The 20,000-nt window shown below is 43.4% G+C and overlaps 1 protein-coding gene across 2 annotated transcripts in view; it reads left to right on the forward strand.

Annotated features, from left to right (window-relative positions):
* Positions 1-20,000, forward strand: part of MAP2K7 (mitogen-activated protein kinase kinase 7) — a 2,576,186-nt gene that overhangs the window by 821,111 nt on the left and 1,735,075 nt on the right. For both annotated transcript variants that reach the window (XM_044084531.1, XM_044084532.1), the window contains one exon: positions 18,427-18,540. In XM_044084531.1, coding sequence (XP_043940466.1) covers positions 18,427-18,540 — 114 coding nt within the window. The remainder of the gene's footprint in view (positions 1-18,426; positions 18,541-20,000) is intronic.

Here is a 20,000-nt window from a genome sequence, read left to right on the forward strand (position 1 = left end):
TGAGCCTTGCCTAAAAAAGGCACTATGGGGGTAGCAAGAGCCTTTGCCAATATCCGAAAGCCCAGGGATGACAGGTGCAAGCCGTCCCTAGCGAAGCATCGTGGCTTGTCGAGCATGTCATCCCAGGCTGACAGGCATTGGATCCCCTTTGAATGACACCAACACTTAAGCCAATTGTTGAAATTGATCATCTTGTCTTCATATTGTGGCATCATTCTTGGTGAGGGTAAGATGCTACTCAAGGTCAGGGTCATACCGGCCTGGGCTACATGCTCAGGGAGCTCCTCTATGTCTCTTTTCATGTAGTCCAGGGAGGTACGTCTCAGGTCATTCACACCAGCATGGACAATGATTGAGTCATATTTGTACTTGCCTTGGAGTGACCCGAGTGCTTGTGTTATGTGGTGGATCCTAGCGCCCGACAGGCAGCTCACCGTGACCTTCTCCTTTTCAGCCTGGTGAGCGGGACGTCAGTGTGCCTGACTATAGAGTCACCTATTACAAGTGTATCAGGTGTGTTGTTTAGCCTTAAGGGCTGTGACTGTTCGGCACACTGGCTTTGTGAGCTATGTGTTGCATGTGTTTTGTTTTGAGGTAGCGGTTGCTTGGGTGTCTGCTTTGGAGGTCTCTGCTGCTTAGGCAAATTTTTATTTAGAGCATCCGAGTATGTTTTTGTGTGTTTGTGTTTGGTTTGTTGTCGTGGTAGGTCTATGTGAGACTGGAATTGTAGTGAGTGTGGTTTCCTTCTCCTCCTGACTGGTTACGCCAGTACTGAGTTGAGAGAGCTTAGCCTCCAGTTTGGCTATATGGTTGCATCTCTCACATGTGTTGGAATTTGTTGGGAAGAGGAGAGGGTTGTCTGTGTACATGAGGCAGTTGTAACATTGCTCCCAGATTCACCAGCTGGACCGGAGAGGAGATTGACAACTGACCTTTGGACATGCTAGAATAGTACTGGGAATTCCTTTATAATTGAAAAAAAGGGCCAATGGGGAACAAGGTACTCAAGGGGAGATTGTGAGGGTGTAGTGCTTTTAATTTTTTAGAGCTGACTTATATAATTGCTTTATTGAGCAAGTGCCAGGTAACTTAAATGCAATGTGTTACAGGTAACTTAAATGAAAAACCGACAAACAGTAACTTTCTTTCAAGTGAAACAAGGAAATAAGTACAGTAAGCAATGCAGATATCACTAGGGATCCACAGAAGTGCTAAAAGGCCGCGTTTTAGGTGGAATTAGTGTTTCAGGGAAATAAACAACAAGCATACAAATAAAGCTAGATTCAGCAGGCCTGGATCTAGTCTATGCTACAACAAGCAAGGTGTACCAATTTCAGTAAGAAACAGTTAGAATATGCAGGCACTATAAGCCTCTAACCAGAAATTCCCTGCTCAGAAGGGCAGAGTCCAGCCTCTCCTCCCACAAGAGTGCAGACCGCAATCCTTCTTAACATAAAGTAACTGGCCTGAAGCCCAAGTGCTTAAACCAGAACTAATACACTTTTAGAATAACAGACACTGAGCTCTCAATCAGCAGTTCCCAACTTAGAAGGATGTAAGCTACCTGGCCTGCCACCCCAGTGCAGGCCACAAACCTTCCTAATGTAAAACAACTGGTCTGAAGCCCAAGTGCTTAATCCAGAAGACTTAGAAATGATAGCTACACTTTAATCAAGTTACTACCAGCAGTAATAAATACAACTGAATACTTTAAAGAATGCCTGGATTAGTGCTCAAATTATACAAACAATGCTAGATTCAGCAGGCCTGGATCTAGTCTGTGCTACAGCAAACAAGGCGTACCAATTTCAGTAAGAAGCAGTTCAAATATGCAGGCGCGCACTATAAGCTTTAACCAGAAATTCCCAGCTCAGAAGGACAGAGTCCAGCCTCTCCTCCCACAAGAGTGCAGAACACGAACCCTCTTAATGTAAAATAACTGGCCTCAAGCCCAAGTGCTTAAACCAGAATTAATACACTTTTAGAACAGACACTGAGCCCTCAATCAGCAGTTCCCAACTTAGAAGGATGTAAGCTACCTGTTCTGCCAGTGCAGACCACAAACCTTCCTAATGTAAAACTGGTCTGAAGCCCAGGTGCTTAAACTAAAAGGCTTACAATGAGTTACACCAAGCAGTAATAAATACTATTGAGTACTTTTAAGATGACGCAAAAGCAAAATAAAGTAGGAAAAAACACAAATACAGTAAAAGCAGATAATTTTTTTTTTTTTTTTTTTTTTTTTTTTTTTGAAAGAGAGAAAGGAGTAGCAGAAACTAAGCTGATTGGCCTTCTCAAATGCTCTCCCTGTACTGGGTAGAATGAGGTAATGACACTATACTGGGAGGAGGGTCCCATTTACACTAGGGGCGGGCAACTGCAAAGCCACCAACTATAAAAAACACTATACCAACAGGGAGGGAGGGTGGGAAACAAACAGCAAAAATGTTACTCACAGCTGAAAAGCAGCAGTGAGCCTTTAAATGAAAGTTTTAAACAGCTAAAGGAGCCACTAGAAAAAAGAGTTTAACTGCAACAACTTATCATAAACAAACAACCCAACAGATGCTTAATAAGAGTGGACAATTTCCAGTTAATACCTCACACACAGTGAAACTAGCTAGAAAAAATACACAGTACACAAAGTGCTATAAACAACAAAGAAATAAAGAACAAAATAAACAAAAAACAGGATACTTAATGTTATATATTGTAGCTCCGAGTTTGTGTGTGTGTTTTTATACATATATATATATATATATATATATATGTATATATATATGCATGTGTATATATGTGTGTGTAAATGTATAAATGCGTGTGTGTATGTATATGTGTGTGTATATATATATATATATATATATATATATATATATATGTGTATATGCATGTGTGTGTGTGTATATATATATATATATATATATATATATATGCATGTGTGTGTATATATATATATATATATATATATATATATATATATATATATATATATATATATATATGTGTCTGTGTGTGTATATATATATATATATATATATATATATATATATGTGTGTGTGTATATATATATATATATATATATATATATATATATACACATACATATATATATTTACATATATGTATGTATTGTGTGTGTGTGTGTATATATATAGATATATGTATATATATATATATATATATATATAGATATATATATATATATAGCACTAGACAGGGTTGCCCGAACCAGCCACGGTGGTGCAGCGGTAGCGTTGTTGCCTCACAGCAGGAGGTTCTCCTGTTCTATTCTCGGCTGGCGTGTGTGGCGTCTGCATGTCCTCCCCGCAGTCGAGTGGCGTTCGAAAGACATACATAAATGGGTGTGCCTTCGATGAAGGTTGGGTGTCGGGCTTGCAACTCGGCACCATAAAAATCTACTGCCAATCATTAGCGGACCGGAGTTCCGCTATGGCAACCCCTAACTGGAAAAAGCTGAAAAGACAAACAGCAGCAGCAACTAGACAGGTTTGCCCCCTCTCCCACTTCCTGTTCAACTTATACCTTGTGCCACTTCTCCTTTACTTGTCCCAAGCTACTCTCTTCATTCCATCCCCAAAACTATGAAGGTGAAAGTCAGTCTATCTGCTTATGCAGATGATCTAAATATATATTTCGAGCACCCCATGTCTGATATTAAGAAACTAATTAAGACAATTGATAGATTTTCAAAGGTCTGAAATTATGAAGTTAATCAAAGACACTTATTTTCCCTATCAATCCACTACATCATAAAGAATATCTATTATCTGAATCTCCTTTTAAATTAGAATATTCTTTCAGATACCTAGGAATAGAATTTGAGCACTCTTCTCTATCCATGTATCAGAACAATCTTATGAAATCATGGACTAATATTTTATAAAACCTTCACAGGTGGCAGCAACTAAATCTATCCTTGTTATCTAAAGCAGCAATTGTCAAGATGAATGTCTTACCTAAACTTTTTATCAGTTTAATGCCTCTAACCCAGTCATACCTAACAACTTTTTTCAAAAGATTAATAGAGAGCTGGTCAAATTTATTTGGTTTCCTAAAGCTGTTAGAATAAGTTTATCAAACATTGTTACCTGAAGAAAAAAGGAGGATTAGGCTTGCCAGACTTTCGACTATACTACTAGATTATTTGTGCAAATAGAATTGTTTCAATATCAAAATTTAACTTGAAAGGTGAGGTATGGCATCTCCCCTGGGTGATAATTTGGCACAGTCATGTATGCAGCAACAAAATTAACCCCTAAACTCTCCCCTTCCTGACCTGTACAAGTCTAAAGAGTCTTCCTATGAGTAATATTCTAAAGCAAAGAGTTTAAATTCTTCTAAATCATATGAAATATATGGAGCTGGATAGGGTTTTTCCCCTTCTACCAATTCACATGAACCCCAACATCAAACTAAACAATCAGATGATTAGTCTCTTGGACTATCCTCTTATCTAAGACTGCACTTCTTGAAATATAAAGAGATTCCATTGCGGGATCTGAGGTCTGAATTAAAAGTGGGTCCGAAGTACACTATTATCTTGCATCAAATTAGGGAACTTATAACAATTGTTACGAATGTTTCGAATATTGAAACTGGTATAGCTAGGGTAATAGATTTCATAAATATTCTAACAAAATAAAAAGTAGAATATGAAATGCCTATAATTCGATTGTGGCCTTAAATTTCAAATTTATTGTTTTGTAAATATTGGAAACCGAGCAATGACCATAGGGAGGACCAAAAACTTAGCTGTAGAATCCACAATTAAATTTTCCACTTTCAAAAAGCTAATATACACGCAATTAATGATTAATAACTCTTATTTTACTCCCTGCATATTAAATTTAACCCCAAGGCTTCCCCCTCATGTCCATGTTTCTTCCCTCAAGCGGATCTCCTGCACATTTTGTGGTCTTGTAATCATTCATATAAACTGTGGTCCTTTTTCAAAGTTAGATCATCAAAAAAGGGTTATCAAAAATCAACTCTATCCTGGGTTTTAGTGATCTTACATATTACAAGATATAAGGTTATCCAAACTACAATTTCATTTGCTTATTACCCTAGGTGGTGCTGCGGTAGCATTGTCCCCTCACAGTTCGACGTTGCCCATTCGATTCTCAGAGCGTCTTCTGTGTGGTGACATGTGTGAATGGGCGTTCCTTCGTTGAAGGTTGTGCGTTAGGCCCAGCAAGCCAGCACGTAAAAATCTACTGCCAATCATTAGCGGACCGGAATTCCGCTGTGGTGACCCCTAACCAGGAAAAGCCGAAAGACACAACAACAATTACCCTATGTTTATTAATTAAATTCTATATAACTAAAAACTGGATGGATCGCACCAAATTATCTTGGAATGGCTTCAGGAACCTAGCAATGAGATACATATCACATAAATTATGTATAAATGCCCCCAACAAACAAATGTGTTACAAAAAATTTTGGAAAATGATTTTTGATTGTATTCAGGGGGACTGAATAGTTAATCAGTTTAATAATGTGCTGTTACAGTGTACCCTTTTTTATTTTGATGTGTCCCCTCATTCTGTACTCCATATTTTATATGTTAAGGTTTAGGTACATCGGCTTTTACTTTAACAAGTTGGCTCACTCTTTGAAGTTGTCAGTAGCATCATATGTATGTGTGTGTGTATATATATATATATATGTATGTATATATATATATATATATATATATATATGTGTGTGTGTGTGTGTGTTTTGGTATATAGTTAATAGTTTGGAAGGTATATAATGCCTATGTATGTCTCTCATGTTATGGTTTTATTCAAATTGATCTCTGGTTAACTTCACACATTTACTGCTTATTTACCTTTCTTGTAAAATAAAAGATTATTGGAGAAAAAAAAAGAATTTGGATTATTACAGTTGGCTGTTGTATCCTAATATATATATCATAAATGTTGCAATGGTTTTACAGTATTGTAGTTTTATAATTTATGCTTCTTGTTATAAGAACTGGAGGTGGCACCCTCTAGTGCTGTTTTTATGTGGTCTGTCACCATTTTAGTAAGTGTGTGCATGAGGCAGTGCCTCATGAGAAGTTTTCTGGAAAGCAGACTGGATCACAGCCGAATAAAAACCCAGATGTCATAAATACTGCAACAGTAAATCTTTTGATGTTATGTAGTCCTGTCATGCCTACATTCTTCACCTGTGGGTTCGGCTCCGACTCTACCTATTTACAAGCTTGAAAGTCTTTGGCTGGGCTAAGTTGGTATCCCACAATACACTGCTCCACATTCCCAGATCTCGTTTGCCGCTTGCAGAGCTCGGACGTGGTCTTTACTTGGCTGTGGCTAAGTATTGCTAAAACCTTTTTTCCTGTGAAAAGTTTTGCTGATTGTTATCCAAATAGAGCATTTTCATAGCTATTGTTGCTGCGTTAGTGTTTTGTGAGTTGAGTGTTTTTGTGTGTTGTGTTATCCCTAACTTCCCTCGGGCTTGGCCCGTTTCAGTTAGAGGACCTAGTCCTCCATTGTGGTGTTTGTGGTGTTTGTTTGGCTGTCGTTTTGGTGCGTTGTAGTTTTTTTTTAGTGGAGAACTGTTTTAGTTAGAGGTTCTCCCCTGTGCCTTGGTTGTTTGTTGTACTTGTGTTGACTCTCGGTCTCTGTGTTAGCGGTTTCCTGCCTTTTGTCAGTAGCGGCTGCTACGGTTGTTGGCTTAGAATGTCTAAGGAGTGGAAAGTGCATAAGCCCTCGGGCTTTAAAAAGTGTACAAAGTGTGCTTATAAGATGTCCATCACAGATGGACACTCTGTCTGTGTTTGCTGTCTTGGAGCCATCCACCTACAGGAGTCGTGCAGATGTTCTTCATTCCACATTGCTGCAGTCCTAACTATTGGGTAGTCCGCTGTCCCAGTCGGCCCGAATACCAAAGTATATGGCTGACGTCGGTCAAGGCGCATTAGACTGACGTCAGTACGTCAGGGTACTAATGCGCATGACCGACGTCATATCCTCAGTCTTTTTTGCCGCATGGTCCGATGCAGAAGCAGTTTTGCGAGTGCAGGTTGGCGTTCTGAAAGTTTCTGAAGTCAGAGTTTCAGACCGAATCAAAGTTGGCTAAGTACCCGTTAGAATATTTTGGTTTTTCTTGCCTCAGTATTTAACCGGATGTCAGAAAAAGTGAATAACTGTATTTCTTGTGGGAAACAGATACCTCATAGGGATTACCATACTTTGTGTATACCTTGTTTAGGGCCGGAGCACGACGTTGTTGGATGCCGCTCTTGTGCTAGATTTAACAAACGCACTATTAAGAGAAGGTTAGACTGTGCCAGGTTAGTTTTGGGAAGCGTTGTAATTATAAAATGCCGCCGGATGCTCCGGCGCCCGCTTCGCCAAAAGCGCAAGGATAAAGCAGCAAAGCCTAGAGTGGAAGAACCGACAGTCCCGGACGTCGGTTCTTTAGAAGGCTCAGTGGAGCCGGAGGTTCTGCCAGGAGTTTCTTTGGAGTCTCAGGGAGAGACTTTACTGTTACAGGATGTGTCCTCTCAGGAAGTAGGCCAGGCTGAAGGGGCTTCTCAGGTGGCTGTTCTTCCCTCTCTTCCTAAGGTGGTTAGAGCCTCCCCTTCTGTTTCCAAGGCTTCTTTGAGAGGCAGGCCAAGTTTCACTTCAGTGGGGTTTCTCCTAGTGCTTCAGGGTCTTTGCCTAAGAAACATATGCTTAAAATGGCAGAGGATTTGATTACTATGATTAGAGGTTCTATGCCCCCTCCTGATAAGAGGCCTAGGGTGGAACCTGAGTTTGAGAGTTTTGAGCAGTGTTCGGAGGCTTCTGAGTCTTCGGCTGAAGACTTGCAGGAGTATCCTCCTTATTCTGATTCTGATGTGGATGATTCTACTCCTTCAGCTTCTCCTCCTGAGGATTTTTCATTTTCAGAGACTCTGCATTCCATGAGGGAGCATTTTAAATGGGAAGGTCAAGATTTCTCTGATTCCAGGAAGAGGCTTAGAGAATTCTTGTTTTTACCCCAGCATAGACCTTTAGCTATACCTCCTGTTCTGAATGTGGTGGAAGATGTTTTTGCAGAGGCTTCCCTGAATCCTGATTCTTTGCCTCCTGCCCCAGTTAAACCGGATAGGTACTATAGGGTGCCTGAAGCTCATAAGTATCTTTTTAAGAGTCCTAGGGCAGACCCGGAAACTGTCTCTCAAGGGCCTAAAGGTGTGAAGGCTTCTGTTGTTAAAAATCCTGTTCCTCCTGATAAAGAGGCAAGGGCTTTGGATAGATGGGGAAAGAAAGTGTATACTTCTTCCACTTTAGCCATGAGGGCATTGAATTGTCAGTTTCACATGTTAAAATATCAGAATTATCTTCTTTCACAATTGAAGTCTAAGGTGGATGCTCTGGCAGAAGGTATTGAGTGTAAAGAGTTGCAGGATTTAGTTCATGTGTCTGAACAGGTGGGTAAGCATTCCTTGCAGTGTGGTTTTGATGCTGTGCAGGCCTCCTCGAGGGTGGCTGCCACTGGTTCTGTTCTTCGTAGGCACGCCTGGTTGAGGGATCAGAATTTAGCTGAGCATGTTAAGACAAGGATTTTGGATGCTCCTTTACAGTCTGATGTGTTGTTTGGTTCGCCTGTGGAAGCAGTTTTAAAGAAAATGGAGGACAAGGCTAAGTCTATGCAAACTGTTAAAGATTTCTTGCAGGTGCAGCCTCCGAAGTTTAGTAGAAATTGGCCTTCTAAGGGATGGACATATCCTGCTTATGTTTCCCAGTCTAGAGGTAGGTCTAGACGTGGTAGGGGCAGAGCTCAAGGTTCTTTTAGGCCTAGAACAGGGAGTTCACCTGCTCAGACTTCTGGTGAGGGCAGGGGTCAGTCCTTTCGTAAACAGACCCAATGACCTACCTTTTCAGCTGCCAGTACATTCTCGCCTGGCAGCACCTTTGGGAGGAAGGCTGGCTCTTTTCAAAGAAAATTGGGATTTAATTACCCAAGACAGATGGGTTTTGGATATCATTCACCACGGTTACAGGTTTTATTTCCATACCTTGCCTCCTTTCAAAGGCATGCCAGTCATTCCTCCTCTACAAAGAAAAGAGGCTCACAAGCAAATTTCTCTGTTGCTCCAAATAGGGGCCATTCAGCCAGTTCCTGTGCCAGAAAGGGGCCTAGGATTTTACTCACGCCTGTTCCTAGTACCGAAGAAGGGGAACACGTGGAGACCAATTTTGGATTTATCTATCCTCAACACTTATCTGGACATTCCCAAGTTCAAAATGTTGACGTTACAACAGCTTTTACCTCTGCTGGGCAAAGATCACTGGATGGTAACTTTAGATCTCAAGGAAGCTTACCTTCATGTGCCTATCCGACTAAGTTGCAGGAAGTATCTGCGTTTTCGAGCTGGAGATTCTCATTATCAGTTCTCTGCATTGCCCTTTGGCTTATCCACTGCCCAGAGTATTCACAAAGGTTATGGCTCCAGTGATAGCTTACTTCAGGCTAAAAGGAATACAAATCTATCCTTACTTGGACGACTGCCTGATTCTGGCTCAAGAAAAGGAAGACCTTTACAGCATTTGGAATATGTGATAGCAGTGCTAAGATGCCTAGGGTATTCTGTGAACGAAATAAAGTCCAGTCTAGTACCCTCTCAAGACATGTGCTTTCTGGGTGTGAGACTGAATACAGCAGCCCAGATGGCCTTTTTAACCCCGGACAAACAAAAGAATCTTTCCAGTTACTTCCATCAACTATCTCTTCAGTCCGGGCTGACTGCAAGGACAGTCCTTCAAGCCTTAGGGTTCATGGCATCTTGTATTCTGGTGCTTCCCAATGCCAAACTGCATATGAGGAAGCTGCAATGGTATCTCAAAAATGTATGGACACAGCACTGCCAGGATTTGGACACTGTCATTCAAGTAATACCTTGCATTCAAAAGGAATTTTTGTGGTGGGCTCAGGAATGTCACCTAAACAAGGGACTCTCTGTGACCCGGCCAGAGGCGAGTCAGATTCTAACGACAGATGCCTCAGACATTGCTTGGGGAGCTCATCTAAATGGAAAGTGGATACAAGACAAGTGGCCTGCCAGACTACAGCATCTACATATCAACATGAAAGAGATGTTAGCAGTCCAGTTTGCATTAATGGCTTTCACGGAGTTACTTCTTCCAGGGCAGGTGTTGATTCTAACAGACAACACAACTGTCATGTGGTACATCAACAAACAAGGGGGAACACATTCTTACCCGTTGTGCAGGCAAGCAATGATTTTATGGGAGACTGCGCTCAGCTTGCAACTAACTCTTCAGGCAAGGTTTCTGCCGAGCACAGAACTCCTTAGCAGATGTGTTAAGCAGACAAATCATGGATCCCCACGAGTGGAAACTGGATCTTCATGTATTTCAAAATTGACAGTGTCATGGGGAACTCCAGACATAGATCTGTTCGCTTCTCCACTAAACCACCAGCTGCCAAAGTTTTGCACAAAGAGGTTTCATCACACAGCTTGGAAAGTGGATGCTCTTTCTTTCAGTTGGAAAAATCTTCATGTGTATGCCTTTCCACCTCTGCCTCTTCTCCCAAAGGTGCTCCTAAAGGTCAGACAAGACAAGCCAAGGATGATTTTAATAGCTCCAGATTGGCCTCGGCAACACTGGTACCCATTACTGAGGAATCTGGTAAGGAAGCCTCCATGGCCTTTACCTTTGATTCCACACCTGTTGTCTCAGAGGGACGGTCACCTGCTCAATGTCAAGCTTCACTCTCTTCATCTAACAGCCTGGCATATTCTGTTTTGAAACACAGCAGGTCTCAACTTCCTCAACAAGTTTTAAATGTGATTTTGGAAGCCAGAAGACCTAGTACAAGGAAAGTGTACGCAGAAAAATGGAAGAGATTTTTATTTTGGAGTGCAGCAAACAATTTGGAGATTTCTGAGCCTAATTTGAGTGTGGCTCTTCAATATCTTACTGAGTTATTGGACAAAGGTTTGTCTTTCTCTTCCATTAAGATTCATGCTGCAGCAATTTCAGCTCACTATGATTGTGACCCACCATTGTTTTCGCATCCTTTGTTCAAGCAATTTCTTAGAGGGCAAAGAATATAAGACCCCACGTAGAGCTCCTACTCCTGCTTGGGATCTCAATTTTGTGTTGGAGAAACTTACTCTACAACCTTTTGAGCCTCGGCTACTGCTGAATTGAAATACTTGTCATGGAAGACTGCTTTTTTGTTGGCCATTACTTCTGCAAGAAGGGTTTCTGAATTGCAGGCCCTTATGGCGGTAGAGCCTTTTTTGATTTTTCATAAGGATAGGGTATCTTTACGTACTAATTCTTCCTTTATGCCTAAGGTGGTTTCTAGTGTGGCTTTAAACCAAACTATTCATTTGCCTACTTTTTATGCAGATCCCCAAAATAAAGGGGAAAAGATTTTGCACACTTTAGATGTACACAGGCAATTGCGTTATTATTTAAGCAGGACTAAGGATTTTAGGCAGTCTCAGCAGTTGTTTGTTTCTTTTGCTTTGAGTTCTCAGGGCAAGCCTGTGTCAAAACAAACTATTTCTAAGTGGATTGGGTTTTGCATTGCATTTTGTTATTCCCATCATGGCAAGGAGATTCCAGCTGGGATTAGGCCTCATTCCACTAGGGCTACTGCCACTTCAACAGCATTTCTAAGGGGTGGCAACTAAGGATATTTTGGAGGCAGCTACTTGGAGTTCAGTGCATACTTTCTCTAAGCATTATCACCTTCCTCTCTACTCTAAATCTAGGGCTGGTTTTGCCACAGCTATTTTGCAAGGCATGTTGTCAGCTCCTGCTTCCTTATGATTTGCCAGCCTCCCTTACCTCTGCTTTGGGATTCTACCCAATAGTTAGGACTGCAGCAATGTGGAATGAAGAACATAGTACAGTTTTGTACCTACCATAAATGTAGATGTTCGAGGATCCACATTGCTGCAGTCCAATTTACCCTCCCTCCTTCCCCTCTGTGTTTAGGGGTGGTTGTGCAGGTGAGGTTATTCTCTGGTAATTTTGTATATATTGTACATATTTTTGGTGCAGGAATGTTTGGAGTTTTTGGTTTTGGCCTTGTTTTTTTAGGGTCTTCTGACATCTGGGGCAAGAAAAGACTGAGGATATGACGTCGGTCATGCGCATTAGTACCCTGACGTACTGACGTCAGTCTAATGCGCCTTGACCGACGTCAGCCATATACTTTGGTATTCGGGCCGACTGGGACAGCGGACTACCCAATAGTTAGGACTGCAGCAATGTGGATCCTTGAACATCTACATTTATGGTAGGTACAAAACTGTACTTTTCTGCCACACCTTTAGTCCTTGGGTGCTCCAAGAGAGGGAAAACAAATTAATCCTAAAGGGACTGCTAAAACCGTCCTTTGAGGAGGATTTAGGTTCGGCTCCCAGCTCCCAGTCGAAGTCTAAATCCTCAAAATCCAAGAAAAGGTCTCCGGCTCCATCTGTTGCTTCGGAGCCACCTTCTAAAATCACTATTGTTGAGTCTGCTTCCTCGGCTCCACTGTCATCGGGGTCGCAGGAGGTAGCTGTGTCTAGTGAGTCTGTGTCCGCTCCGATCGTACAGGAACCAATTCGGAGCCGGTCGCCAAGTTTGAGACAGTGTTCTCCAGATAGGAGGTCTAGGTCTCCATCCATTTCCTCCAAGTCCTCCAGACTTTCCGATTTGGATGTAAATAGGGTGCTGCAGAGGCTCCTACATTCGCCAGTGTTGGCCAAACGTTTCTCGGCTCCTATCCAGTCGGCCCCGGTGCTGGCTCCTAAGGTTGTTTCTGCTATTCCTCCTCCAAGTGCATCCTTGTCGTCGGAGCTAGTAAGCTCCGCTCTGAGGGGTGTTCCTACGCCGGCTCCGATCCCCCAGCAGGTTTTATCGGTGCCCGCATCGGCTCCGACCTTGTCGGTTCCGTCCACAGGGTTCGAGACTCTGGTCTCCTCGGTCGGGCCCAATGGGGATGCCTCGGAACTTCCTTCAGTTCCGAGCCTCCCTCTCGGTGCCTCGGCTGTGGGGACACCGGTCCCGGTCATAGCCTTGGAGGGCGGTCGGTTCTCTGATTCGGGAGGTCCCGCCTTCGAGGCTATGCGGAGCGCACTGGCTAGGTCAGCTACTTCTCTCGGATCAGTTCTACCTTCCCCCACAACACCGGCGAGAGCTTCTGACGCCCACCTGTCCTTGGACAGCAGAGCGCCAGGGCCTAAGGATACCCCCACGAGCGGTCCCCTTCTTTCTGAGGGGCCCTCAGAGCCTGTGCCTGAGGAACCCCGTAGAAAGAAATTGTGCAAGAGGAAGCACATAGACTCACAGGACGAGTCCCTCACTTCCGATACTGACCTCGAGGAATCTGAGGAGTCCCCCAAGTCTTCCTTCTCCGATATCCTGGAGATCCTGAAACAAAGAGGAGACCGGCCCTCCAAAACCCCCTCCGAGGAGGAGTCAGTATTCCTTAAGGATTTTGGCGTTCAGCCCTCCGCCTCCTGGGTGTCTCCACCTTCCGACGAGCTCCTTGACCTTATTTGTCAAAGGGTGTGAGAGAGTCCTGACTCTGTGGAGCCTGTTCCTCGATGCCCCAACAAATTTTTGTCCGCTCCCCAAGGAAAATAATTTTTAACTATGGGAGTCCCAGTAGATGCTATGGTGGTGGCAGCAGCCACCCAGAGGGAAGTTGCTGAGTCTTCGTCTTCTGTCCATCCTCCTAACAAGGAGTCTAGGACTATGGACCGGTGCGGGAACTGTACCCTGTCTTCAGCTACCTTTACCTTGCGATTGCGGAATTATTTGTCTCATTTCACGCGGCTCCAGTTAGGAGATACTCTAGCGGGTAACGTACCTGAGGCGGTGGCCCAGACTGTCAACGCTCAGCTCTCTACCCTCAACTCCATCCCTAACTCATCCATGCAACTTATTTCGTACGCGGCCGAAGGAGCGAGCAGGGTGGCTAGCTCAGGGGTGGCCCTCAGGAGGCAAGGTTGGCTACGCCTGTGTCACTTTGCAGAGGCCTTTAAGTCTTCCTTCACTGATGCCCCCTTTGATGGTTCCTCCTTGTTCGGGACCAAAGTGAAAGACACCCTCACCAGGTGCGAGCAAGAGGGAAAGACCTTGTCTGCCGTAGGAGTCCGTTTTTCCCTCCCGTCGAGACCTTATCCCAAGGCTCAGCGAGGGGGAAAGATGTGGTTCAGGAAATCACAAAGGCCTTTTCCTGCCGCACAAGGTGAGACCCCCTCCCGAAGCAGAGGAGGGGGGGGTCGTATTCAGGTTGACGTTGCCCCAGAGGCAGAGGGGGCCCCCACAATGCTGGGGACCGTGATTCCTTTCGTGGTTCCCCATACTCTAATTCCTGAGGGTGTGCCCGACTGTGCTTCTCCGGAGCCAGTCGGGGGTCGAATTTCCTGGTATCCGGAAGCCTGGGTCAACATCACCCATGACCGATGGGTATTAAGGATAATCGCCAGAGGTTACAGCATCCCATTTTACTCCGCACCCCCTCCTCTCAAAAGGATCCCAGACGTTCCAGCCAGTCAAAGGGATCAAGCAGCATCAGAGGTTTCTCAGCTGCTAGAAAAAGGAGTCATCCAACCCAGTCCCCCCAGACCAGATTGGATTAGGGACTTACTCAAGATTCTTTTTGGTGCCGAAAAGAACGGGGGACCTGAGACCCATTTTGGATCTCAGCCAACTCAATCATTACGTACACAAGTCCAAATTCCGAATGATCACGCTACAATCGATTCTCCCATTGTTGGGAAAAGAAGTTTGGATGTGCTCCATCGACCTGAAGGATGCTTACTACCACATCAAAATGGACAGAGCATTCAGATGTCATCTACGCTTCCGGCTGGGAGCCAGGCATTTCCAATTTCGAGCCCTGCCCTTTGGTCTTACCACAGCCCCCAGGGTGTTCACCAAGTGCATGGCAGTGATGATGGCTCACTTGAGACGTCAAGGATTCCAGGTGTTTCCGTACCTAGACGACTGGCTCCTCTCCGCCCCCTACTTCTTCAAAACAGAGATTCTACCATCAATCTATGTCACCAGTTAGGCATTACAATAAACTGGAAAAAATCTGCCTTGCTACCCTCACAGCGTGTCTCATTTATAGGAGCAGAGTTGGACACTATTCGATTGAGGGCATTCCTACCACTGGAGAGGATCACGGAGTTGCAACAACAGGTTCGTACGATGATGCCTCTGAGACGTGTGAAGGCAAGGCTAATTCTTCATTTACTGGGGACAATGGCGTCTACTATCATGATGGTCCCGTTAGCGAGGTTACATATGAGAATCCTGCAATGGCTCCTATTCGCCCAATGGTCCTTTCAAAGACTACCGCTATCCCATCCAATCTTAATCACAGGCAAATGCAAGCGGGACCTCAGTTGGTGCCTATGCACCAACAACTTAAATGTAGGAAAACCGTTTGTACCACCCAACCCGGTTGCCACAGTGACCACGGACGCCTCCCAGATAGGGTGGGTGGGGGCATTATCTCAGCAGGATGGTCCAAGGCACGTGGCAGGAGCACGAGATAGACTTGCACATAAATGTCCTGGAGATGAGGGCAGTGCTTTTTGCGTTGCAGGCACTTCAGGATGGTCCTCCCTCTGGGGACTATTGCAGTACACTCAGACAACATGTCAGTAGTGTGGTATCTCAACAAGCAAGGAGGAACCCGATCTTACCCCCTGTGTAGGGAGGCCATGAGAGTGTGGAATTGGGCGATAGCTTCCCAACGGTCCTTGGTGGCAACGCACATCCCAGGGAAAACCAATGTGATTGCAGACAGGCTAAACAGAACGATCCTCATGCCCTACGAGTGGTCCCTGAACCGCCGGGTGGCAGAAAGCATATTCAGCAGATGGGGTCAGCCTTGATGCGATCTGTTTGCCAGTCCCCTCAGTGCGAAATGCAGCAGCTACTTCTCGCTGATCCCCCCACCGGGGGAATCTCCAAGGGACGCTCTTACGCACAATTGGCTCTCGGGTCTACTTTATGCTTTCCCTCCGTTTCCCCTTATCTCAAGGGTGATTCAGAAAGCGCTATCCTTGGGAAGCAGGTTGATTCTGATCGCACCACACTGGCCTCGTCAAGTATGGTTCCCCTTCCTTCAACCTTACATTGTGAAAACTCCTTGGATTCTGGACCCTCGTCCGGACTTGCTGAAACATATGTCAGGACAGTTCCACCCCTCCCTGTGGACCCTCCGGCTGACTTCCTGGCTACTCCACTTCCATCCGTAGTCAGATGCCATGGTTTTTCTCCAGACGTGGTCCATATTCTTTCGTCCTGTCATAAACCGTCCACTAGGAAGATCTACTCTAGTAAGTGGAAAAGGTTCTCGATATAGGCCCATTCCAAAGGTATTGCCTACACAGCCCCCATCGATTCTGTTTTGGAATTTGTCTGCTTTGTTCTGCCAAGGGTCTGCCTCAGCCACCTTCAAAGTTCAGCTGGCGGCTATTTCAAATTTTCATGTGGCTTATGAACCTAGCTTAATGGCACACAGACTGTGTAAAGCATTCCTGAAAGGCACTCTTCTGCGTCTTCCCCCTGTATCTCAACCTGTTATGCCCTGGGACCTCAATTTCTTTCTGCAGGCTCTCACTCTCCCACCCTTCGAACCTGCGGCCTCCTGCGACTTAAATTTCTTACATGGAAATCTGCCTTTTTGATAGCTATCACTTCATCTAGACGAGTCTCAGAAATCCAGGCCCTATCAGTCAAGCCCCCATATTTGATATTCCATAAAGATAGAGTCTCTCTGAGACCAAATCCGTCCTTTCTTCCCAAGGTGGCTTCCCTATCTAATATTAATCAGTCCATTGAACTGCCGGTCTTCTTCCCCAATTTTTCCAACAAGGCAGAGTACCAGTTTCATCTGCTAGATGTTCATAGACAACTGCGCTTTTATCTACATAGGACAAAAGATTGGCGGAAGTCAGACCAGCTCTTCGTTTCGTTTTCAGAGAATCGTTTGGGGTCTGCGGTTTCCAATGTCACCATCTCTAGGTGGATAGCTGGTTGCGTCTCCTTTATTTATCAGGCAGGGGCAAAGAGTCTGCCCTTTCCTGTCAGAGCACATTCTACAAGAGCTGTTTCCACTTCCACAGCCTTTCTGGCTAGGTTATCGATGGATGATATATGTGCAGCTGCAACGTGGGCTTCTCCTCGCACGCTGGTCTCCCATTACAAATTGGATGTGGTGTCCAGGGGCAGATCATCTTTTGGCTCCACAGTGCTCAGGAGTATTTTCCATTGAGTCACCCAGGATGTAGGTGCTAGGGACGCTGTCCCACAGGTGAAGAATGTAGGCGAGATAGTACTGCATAACATCAGTAAGTTATGTATGTAGTCCATCTCGCCTCACATTCTTCATTACCCTCCCACCGTCCCCCAGGCCTGGAGGATTTGGAGGAACACCATGTCCTTCTCGTATTGCAGAGTCCCTTTGGATAATTTGTTGGATCTCGTTGTTAAGGGTGTGTGTGTGTTTGGGTGATGTATACTATACTTCTGTTGGCAGCAAACTAGATCTGGGGATGTGGAGCAGTGTATTGTGGGATACCATCTTAGCCCAGCCAGTCATAGACTTTCGAGCTAGTAAATAGGCAGAGTCGGAGCCGATATTCGGCTCCGAACCCACAGGTGAAGAATGTGAGGCGAGATGGACTACATACATCTAACGTTATGGTGAGTACATAACTTACTGTTCTGTGATCTACTGTAGTAAGTACTGTCACACAGCTATACATTGTACTGATTTGAGCAAGAACTCATGAAACATTTCAGAGGCGCTTAAATCTATTAAATTTGTATAGCAGTGTAGCTTAAATGAGTGACAGTGGAAGTTTAATATTTGTTTGTTTATGGCAGTGAAACACCTAGTAAGATTTTCCACATAAAATGTCTTGGTTTGCTATGTTAGGAAGTCATAATTCTGAGTGCCAACAGCAATTTTCTGTGGATGCCTGCCATGCTTGTCACTTACTTTAAGATGCCATAATGTTTTTAATTGTGTTTACATGTAGTACTTTTTAACTGACAAGTCATTGTGTTTACTGTGTGTAAATGCAGTTTTCAGGAGTTGATGTTTTTGGAATGGTTATGAAAATTCATTTGAAAACTTATTTGATTTTGCATTTAGATTTTCTTCATGCTTGATGCAGAAAAACAAAAAAGGAAAAAAATGCAGCTTTGATTTACTTGCTGATGTCAACTAAACATATACATGGCTGTGGTTTTCACCAGTGTAGCTTACTGATTGATGTTTGATTACTGTGACTTGTAGCAGTGTCTTTTCTATTAAAGCCGAAGAAAGCAGATTTCCAAATGAACTACTTTGTTGTCCAAACTAGGTGTTTTTCTTCACATTTGCATTTTATTATTTTATTTACAGAGGTATCAAGCCGAAATTAGTGATCTGGAGAATCTTGGGGAGATTGGCAGTGGCACTTGTGGTCAGGTCTGGAAGATGCGGTTCAAGAAAACTGGACATATCATAGCAGTCAAGGTACTAAATCACTTTGAACAGAGAATGGTACAATGGTTTTCAGACCTGCAGTGCATACTGTGTGTATTTGTGATAATGTATGCATATTCTCATTTGTTTACATTGAAGACCAGTGGTTTGTCCTCCTAAATGCAGACAGTAAGATTTCCGCACCATTTACACTATAAACTTGGGTTCAGCATAAAAACTATGCTTTTCCTTTTCTTGTGATGGTTGTGTAGGTGTATTGGGCTAAAGCAGGTAGTGCTTTTAATTTTGCTTTCTTTAAGTTGTGTATTTGTGGGACAGTGTAGTTTGTGCTTATCATTGAAGAGAGCCCCCTAAAACTGAAGTCGATAGCCAGCCCGATGTGAGAAGTTTGTGTTTTTAATACCATGGTCCATGGTTTTGAATGCTTTTGCTGTATTATATTGATTCTGAGGGACACGTTAATTCTTTAGTGGTCATAGAAAGTTAGATGATGATTTTCATCCATCTACGAGTTATTTTTTCTCCTTTCGTAAAGATAACGAACTTGGTTGATAAGCTTCACAGTGGAAGTGGTTTGGACTTTGAGGTGCCTGCCAAGTACTACTAACTTGTAGATGACAGAAGCAAGAAAGAGAAACTCTCGTGACTGCCAAAGGTGGTTTCAAAAACCAAGCAAAGGTCTGTGTAAAAACTGAACCACCACCACCACAGGCTACTGAAAATTAAGCTCTTAAGAGTAAAATAAAAACTTTAATTGTTAAGACTTAAAATGAGACGTACTCGATCAATTGATCTGAGGAAGTCTTTTAGCCAAAAGCGCTTGTATGCAAATAAACAAGGACTTTGTTTTATTGCTTTACGTCTCATTTTAAGTCTTAACAATTGAAGTTTTTATTTTATTCTGCAGGGCATCATTTTTAGTAGCATGTGGGTGGTGTGTTTCAGTTCAGACCTTAACTTGTAGATGGTTACCTTTTCCTTTAAAACTATAGTGGGAGGACAGTTTAACATTTGTCTGATTTTAAACACTGTACAATAGTATTTTTGGCATTTGTGCACCCAGGATTTTTTTTCTATGTAGCACAAGTTTGTTAGGTAACCCTAGCTAATTTGGTGCTGTCTACCTCAGTAGAATTTTCTCCTTTTTCTGCAGTAGATATCCTAAGTAGGGAGTTAAAGCTTAAGGCATGGATTCTTGAAATTATTACATTAAAGGCCAGTTAGGTAACTAATAAAACTGCCTTGTGGTAATCTATAGACACATTTATTTACTGGCTGTCTTACACCCATGTAGTTTTATTTATGCTTTTGAATCTAAGGCGTTTGGTACCTTGTGCTTGTAAAATGTCTCAAGATTTTTTTTTTTTTTTTTTTTTTTTTTTTTTTTTTTTTTTTTGCTTTGTTCCTGGTGGCCTGTCAGTTTCTTCATCCCCATCTTTAGTAGTGATCAGTGTACTTCACATCACCCCTGTGGGATTTTTGGTTTCCAA

The sequence above is a fragment of the Protopterus annectens genome, chromosome 9.part0 (genome assembly GCF_019279795.1).
Source record: "Protopterus annectens isolate FY-2018-M chromosome 9.part0, PAN1.0, whole genome shotgun sequence".
Lineage (NCBI taxonomy): Eukaryota > Metazoa > Chordata > Ceratodontiformes > Protopteridae > Protopterus > Protopterus annectens.